We start from the raw sequence: 8,310 nt of genomic DNA, 5'->3' as shown, positions 1-8,310 counted from the left end.
AATACATAAATAAAATAATAAACTGGGAAGTATTCAATGTTGAGTTCAATTAACAGACATTTTTTACGTATTTTCATAGCGTTAAATTTATTTTTCACAGATGTTTCAACACGCCCAAAATACAAGTTTCAATATCTGTAGACAGCAGTAACTTCAAACATCGTTTAATGTCTTTTTACCAGTTTCATAACGAATAAAGGATGAGCAAAATAAACGGAATATCCTAGAAGTAAATAGAAGAAAGAAGAAAAGGTCGCTTCGTTACATAAACGAAAACAATTCGATGTGTCTTACAGAAACTCTGTTTCGAGAGATACATTTTAAGTAACACGAGAGAGATGTAGTGCGGCTAACACATCAACTAGTAACAGGAGGTAAAGCTATCGAAGTAAACTACTTAGGCCTCATGTTTGTTATATTATTTTACTTACTTGCAGGAAAGTTAACTTGTATATCACACTGTTGGTACTTAAGGAAAGTTAACTTGTATATCACACTGTTGGTACTAAAGGAAAGTTAACTTGTATTATCACACTGTTGGTACTTAAGGAAAGTTAACTTGTATTATCACAGTATATTAATTTAAGGAAAGTTAACGTATATTATCACACTGTAGGTGCTTAAGGAAAGTTAACTTTTATTATCACTCTGTAGTTAGTTAGAGGAAAATTAATTTGGATTATCATATTATAGTTAATTTAAGGAAAGTTAACGTATATACTTTAAAGTACCTATAAGACTATAGGTACTTTAAGTAATGTTAACTTGTATTGTGACAATACAAGTGTTTAAAGGAAAGCTAAAGTGTATTATAACACTACACATATAACCATACATTCTAAATCTACACTGACGGAAGACAAATAATACACCAGATTACAAGTTTAATTAAACATTTTGCTCTCAAGGTTTATGAATATAAAGTTCTAGACGTATTATGGCTTGGAGTGGTAAATGTGTTTAGACAGTGAAGTTAAGTAATTGTAGGTTACAAATGACTTTTGTAAGATTGATTGTTATATCTCAGTATTGAGACAGAATTGAGATAAGTATAACAAGCCTACAGAACTTTATTTAAATCTAAGCAAAAACATGAGACCAAATATTCCATTATTGATTTAATCTACATACAACAAATAATTCAAAGTAATAGCAGCGATGGGTTAATTTAATCTACATTAAATCAAATGAAGACGATTTGTTTTGAAGCACGTGATATTTTTAATTTATAAGTTTAGCAAATAATAAGTTTCAGCCAGAGAATGAACATTCTATTACCATCTGGATATATTTTTCTACTATCTGAATTTATTTTCATTACCATCGGAATCTATTTTTCTAACATCTAAATTCATTTTGATTACCATCTCAATCCGTTTTAACTACCATCTGAAACTGTTTTGATTACCATATGTATCCATTCTGATTACCATCTGAATATATTTTTCTATCATCTACGCCCCCCGCTAGTACAGCGGTATGTCCACAGAGTTACAACGCTAAAATCAGGGGTTCAATTCCCCTCGGTGGGCTCAGCAGATAGCCCGATGTGGCTTTGCTATAAGAAAACACAAACACACATTCTGTCATCTAAATCAATTTTTTTGTACATTTTAAGTTTATTCAACTTATTGATGATGTATCAAATTTCCAAAAACTGTTCCATGATCTGAAAATATTACCAGTCTAAACTCAAAATCATTTAACTTTGAACGTTTTAAGCTTCAAATTATTGAAATAGCCTTCTATAACTTCAGTCAGCACAGTTCTAGTCAGAAGCTAATAATGTAACCAAAACTTACAGGTTTGGTTTTATTTAATGTAGCGCAAAGCTACACAAGGTCAATCTGCGCTAGCCATCCGTTATTTAGCAGTCTAAAACTAGAGGGAAGGCAGCTAATCATCACTACTTACCGTCAACTCATGGACTACTCTTTTACCGACGGATAGTGGGATTGACCGTTACATTATAACGTCACGACGGATTAAAGGGCAAGAATGTTTGGTGGTGTGATGGGGATTCAAACCTGCGACCTTCAGATTTCTAGTCGAGCGCCCAAACCACCTGACCATGCGGAGCCGAAACTGTAAGGAAGGGGAGACACTCCAATCAACACAAAACTAAAGCAATCTGGTCATCACTCAATCTCCAAGGATAATGTTGTCGTTTTCCTGAACGAGAGTGATTATATAACTAAAGTTTCTAATGTTCTATGTGGTAAATGTACGCTAGATGTACTTCCGCATTGTCACAAATATTTTTATTTCTTACCTCTGAAGTTCTTATCTCATGAGGTATTATTGTAGAGTGTAGAGTGTATAATTCTTCTCGTGAGTCAAGACATAGCCCGAAAGTTGACGGTGGGTGGTGACGACTAGTTGTCTTCCCTCTAATCTTACACTGCTAAATTAGGGACGACTAGAGCAAGTAACCCTCGTGTAGCTTTGCGCGAAATTGAAAACAAACAAACAAATAAGTGTGTCAGATTCGAAATAACGTAATTGGAAGATATTAAGCGCCTCCTAGAGGATCGTGTACAAAAGATACAAGAAACTCACCACCAATAATTCAAGTATTTAATTAAAAAACTGAAACGGAATTGAGATACTTTGTTTTCAACCTTTATTTCTAGCTACAAAACAGTTTTGTTAATTTTAGAAATATTTTCTTCACATTAATTAATCTCTGTTGATGTTAGCATTGGAATAACTTTAGTGTTTCGGATGTTTGTTTCAAGCTATACAAAAACACTATCTGCGCTACTCGTCTCCAATATTGAGTTATAGATTGAAGGGAAGACAGCTAGTCAACAACAACTACCGTACCGCACACTTTTGGGCCATACTATAATCGAATAAATTGGTCTTGACAGTTACTTATACTGTGCTCAGGTCCCAAACTGCGGAACACCATTTTGCAACAACAAGTAGCGAGCAAGAGATTCTAAAATCCATAGTCCGACACAGTGACTTTTGTTGTTAGCTATAAAGCTATCCTTGTTGTTAGCTTTTGTTGAGTGTCTGTCACGTTCTACTAAGTTTCGACTAATTAGACGGAAGAGCACGTCTCTCGCAACTTTTCTCATGTGTGAACTTACGTCTACTAACCAAGCTGTAATTGGCTTGAACATGTTTTCGCTAGCAGAAGACTTCTATTAAATCAGTTTTGTCAGCTCATTTTTTTTCTGTATCTTCGACATTTACCGTTCTTTAACTAAGTGCTTAGTAGCTTCTCTCTCAAGCCAGAATAGGTTTCTTACTTGAGCTTGAGGGTCATATAATTAAAATGTAGAAAACGTGAACAGAGAATTTACGTTCAATTTCAGTGTTAACTTTATACGTAGCAATTGTCTTAAGTCTACGAATAAACGACCTTACAACACGATTTTTTTTCTATTTCATTGGACACTCAAGAGTTTCGCCTTATGACTTCTTCTAGGGCATTCCACCAAGTATTAATCCTAAAGAGCTGTAAATCTCAATTTTGAGTGTTCAACTAAACACAAACTACTAAATCTGGTGTTGCAAGGCCGTATATTTCTCGAATTAAGATGTGTCTTAAACTCCAATAAGCGCTACAGAAATGAAATAATATAACAAGAAATACTCGGAACAACAATACGTTTATTTCTAAAGAACTGTTCCTAAAATATGCAAAGAATTGTTGAAATAATCACAAGCTTTGTTGTTTAAGTTAATTCTTTCATCTTTGAAAACAGTGATGCGTTTTTGAAATTTCAATTCCGAAAGACTTATTTATTTTCAAAGCTACTTAAACTTTATTGTCTAGTGTCTTTAAGCATTTGCTTATGATACTGTTTTAAGTAAAATAAACACGCTTATATGTTTACTGACGGGCCAGAAATGTTCATAAATTCGATTGATTAACACGTGAAACTGAGAGGTTGTCTTGAAAATGGTCTGCTCGAGTTGTAGAGCTCCAGTCTTTACGAAGACATGGCGTCTGTGAACCTATGCTCGTTATCTTCAGAATCATGTGGGAATCCCTTAGATGGTCTTCGTCTGTGAACGAGTCAGCTGGTCTCTTCTGACCGTCAGTGATGGTCATCGGATTCGAGCGGGGACGCTGAGTACCACGATTTGCAGAACTAGTAACGTCAAAATATGTCACCTCAGAATCCTCTCTGTTTTTCCACCCTAACACCCGTCGAAATGCTGACTTAAATTCCTTGTTTAAAAAACCATAAATGCATGGATTGAAGGAAGAATTGAAGTATCCGAGCCACGTGATGGCGCTGCGCCATTCATACTCCAGATGGCAATGCTTACAGAAAGCAAGGATAACGTACATTAGGAAGAAAGGGAGCCAGCAAACACAAAAGATACCCATCACTATGCCTAATGTCCGTATAGCTTTGGTATCTGTCAGTAGTTGTCGAGACCGACGTCGAAGACTTTGTTTTATCTGCTGGTCTGCTTCTTCTAACGACACCTCTAACTGTCTAATTTCTCTAGACTGTCGTTCAGCGATTAAAAGAATGCGGAAATAAACATAAAACATTACCGGAAGCGGAAGATAGAATGACGTCACGGAGGAAACGACGGCGTATACCCGGTTAACTTCCAGAGAACATTCATCACTGTTGACAAAAATGGAAACTGGGTCATTACTGTACCAGCCCATGAAGATTGGAATAAACGAAATGGCGCTGCTACATAACCAGATGACCCCGATAGCCACTGTGACACGTTTCTTGGACACCCTCGAGCGATATCTCAGAGGTTTGGTGATGGCCCAGAACCGATCGAGAGCTATGATAAACAGGTGTAGAATGGAAGCAGTGCAGCACATTACGTCACATGAGATCCAGAAATGGCAGGCTATGGGTCCGAACCGCCATCTTCTTTCAAAATCGTAAATTACCAGCAAGGGCATAACCATGAGCGCCACCGTAATATCTGCTGATGCAAGGCTAGCCAGAAGCAGGTTTGTCACTGAACGAAGCCTCCTAAACCGGAAGACTACCAAAATCACCAACACGTTTCCCAAGAGTGTCAAAGCGATAATCAGAGCACAGATGATAGATCCTAAAACCCTTATTTCCAACGGCGCTCCTGCGTTATATCCTTCAACAGAATTCTCACCACTGACATTCTGATGAGGGGAAGTTCCTGTACTGTTAAACCACATCTCAGGATACTCGTAAAACATTCCAAGATTGTTATTATCTTCCATAAAGATAAGGTTCTTATCCGCAATCTCAGGGAAAATATAACTGAAAAAAACAACAATACGTTAACACCTTAACCAAAAGGAAAACTATAGCTAAACGATAGCGCCTCTAAACCAAAGAAATAACTAAATAAAGCCAATACTTTAAAATAACTAAAACAATATACTGCTGAAAATAAGATATTATGAAGCTTAAGCAAACAATATTCTCCACCTACAAACAATGAAACACGGTAAGAACAGAAAAAGAAATTCATACCCTAAACAAATACTGTTTTGAAAGAAAAAAGTGACACCTATGAGCAAAAACTAACTAATCATTGAAATTGTGAAACAAAAACTGTACATGAAAAATATTTAATAACTGTGCATAAAACAAAATAAAATATTATATTAAAACAAAGCTTTGTCTTATAAAATATTTGACTGTTAAATGAAATAAAACATAACCTTCTGGCCTGATGCAAGCTAATACCCTAAATCACTGAAATAAAACATAACATTCTGACTTGATAAAACCTAATACCTTACATCGCTGAAATAAAGCATAACCTTCTGGCCTGATAAAACCTAATACCTTACATCGCTGAAATAAAGCATAACCTTCTGGCCTGATAAAACCTAATTAATACCTTACATCGCTGAAAAACATCCCACAGGTTACTGCTATGGAAAGAAAGCAACATACAGCCGAAAAATTGCTAATATAAGTTGCACGTTTTCTTCAAAAAATCCTTAGTCTAAAACTAGTTAATACGTTACGTCTCTGTTTGTTTGTTTGTTAAATTTCTAACGAAGCCATAAGTGGGCTGTCTGTGCTAGCCGTTCCTGATTTTGAAGTGACAGACTGGACGGAAGACAGCCAGTTAATACTGTCAATTACCTACTCTTTACCAAGGTTTAGTGGGATTGAGTGTTATATTATAATATCCTCACGGCTGAAAGAACGAGCATCTTCGGAAACAGGTTTTGATCCCACGAGTTGCATTTTGCATTTCGAACACCCTTATGCCTAGGTCATGCTAGGCCAACATATCTGAGAAACAAAAATAATTCTGTAGCTGAAACAATATGGTACATTTCTGAAACTAATAAAAAACGCGGATAACGCTTGCGAATCGAGCTCCGTAACCACTATGCCAGGCCTAAAACTTATATACAAAAACTGGGTCATTCGTTGCGACCCTAGAAAAAGGAAAGAAACCTATAACTTAAATGTTAATTCTTTGAAAACAATAACCAAAAATCGAAACCAGAAACTAGTTAATACGTTATAGATCTGGGATTTAAACAAAAAGTAATGCGACACTTTACGTTAACACAATGAATACTCATCCAAAACGATTCACACGTAATGAAAACCAAGTTCATGTGAGATAGTTACAATGGTTGAATGTTATATCGGGTCCACCATGACCATCATGTACTGATTCAATAAATAAAATAATACGAGTTAATAGGGATAAATTCGATCTTAATTTTTACAGAAACTGAATCTAAGTATAGCTAATAATAATAACATGCGCAAACTTATTTTGACTTACAGAGATGTCTTCATCTTCGAACCCAGAGCAAGCAAAACTTGAAACTGAACCTATGAACTTCAAGTTACATTCCACTACCTCAAAAGAACATACTCTATCGCATTGTCTTCTGTAGCAACTATCTGAATAATCGAAACATGAAGTGAGTAAGATAGTTTCCAAACTCCTCAATGTTTAGAAAAGACGAAGTTAGTTTCGGTGACTTTGTCTTAGATGTCTACAATTAATTAGGGATACTGTCCCTTCACCAGAAATATAAACTTTTGTACGAAATACTCTGTAAAAAACACAGAGACAGTTTGAAGAATTTTCTATCAGTGTATTTATAGATTGTTTCTGATTCCATAAAGTGAATCTAAACGTTCTACCTCGAGCTTGGAGCTATCTACACCTTTAACAACACTAGCTTGTAGATCTGTTGCGTCACTGGAGCAGTTGTGCACATGGTGATTCAGTTGAGGTTCCGATTGCCCGTGATGGCCATCTAGTGACAAGAAGAGACAATTATCGATTTAATTTCATAAGATACATTTTATTTTTGTATGTCGACTCGACTAAACTTTGTGGTCTGAGAGAAGATCAATTTCACATGACAAAAAACAAACATTATTATTCATTCTAAAGTTCACCTTTAATTTATGGCAAATATCCATTCAATTTGATTATATGTTACTCTGTTAATATTTAAAATATATTAAAATCTCGCTAACCTTAAAGTCAACTTAAGTATTTATAACGAATTTATTTATAACGGATTGGTTATTTAAGTAAGTAGTCTAACTCAGATTGGTTATTTAAGTAAGTGGTCTGAAATCAAACAAAGAAAACAGAATTAATTTAAACGTTCGACAAATGAAACATGAAAGTTAATTAGACATAACCTGTATATGACCTTCACATATAAATACAAGTATTTACATTCGAACTTCAAGTTTTATTTATTTGTTTTAAAAAATCGCGCAAAACTACACGAAGCCTATCTGCGCTACCCGTCCCTAAGTTAGCAGTGTAAGACAACAGGGAAAGCAGCTAGTCATCACCACCCACTGCCAGCTCTTGGGCTACACTTTTACCGACAAACAGTGGGATTGACAGTTACAATATAACGCTCCCACTGCTGAAAGGGCAAGAATATTTGGTGTGATGGGGATTTGAAACTGCGACCCTCAGATCACGAGTTGAGCGCCCTAACCACCTGGCCATGTCGGGCTTACTTTAATTTTTACAATTTTGTGTTATGACTGGGCTAGAGTGTATAGAATGGAAAGCTATGACTGACATTATCAGTGTCTGTTAGTTCGCCACTTTCTATAGCATATCAAGGTCAAATATTAGTTACTATTGTAATAGTCTGAAAATAGTCATTGATGCAACTTTCCAATAAGGTATAACATTGCTCCAAATCCCACAGCGATATCAGTCAGTAACATTGTTTGTATAATCTTGGTCAAAACAGTATATCATTGTCATACATCTTGCAAGTTGTGGTGAATTAATAAAACTATAAATACGTCCTCGTTCCAGACAATGTAGTTAATTATCAAACGTTGGTCACTACATATACCGAATGTG

The 8,310-nt window shown here is 35.6% G+C and overlaps 1 protein-coding gene across 1 annotated transcript; it reads right to left on the bottom strand.

Annotated features, from left to right (window-relative positions):
• Window positions 1-3,177: 3,177 nt before the first annotated feature.
• LOC143224308 (putative G-protein coupled receptor No18) lies at window positions 3,178-7,155 on the bottom strand. The gene is made up of 2 exons (XM_076452705.1): window positions 6,739-7,155; window positions 3,178-5,237 (listed from the first exon to the last, which is right to left on the bottom strand). Exons 1-2 carry the CDS (start codon window positions 6,750-6,752, stop codon window positions 3,869-3,871), a joined length of 1,383 nt encoding a protein of 460 aa, XP_076308820.1. The 5' UTR covers window positions 6,753-7,155; the 3' UTR covers window positions 3,178-3,868.
• Between the last annotated feature and the right edge of the window lie 1,155 nt (window positions 7,156-8,310).

Source organism: Tachypleus tridentatus, chromosome 8, assembly GCF_004210375.1.
Source record: "Tachypleus tridentatus isolate NWPU-2018 chromosome 8, ASM421037v1, whole genome shotgun sequence".
In the NCBI taxonomy this organism is placed as follows: Eukaryota; Metazoa; Arthropoda; class Merostomata; order Xiphosura; family Limulidae; genus Tachypleus; species Tachypleus tridentatus.
Note: the sequence above shows the minus strand (reverse complement) of the source record. Positions and strands in the feature narration are given on the sequence as shown.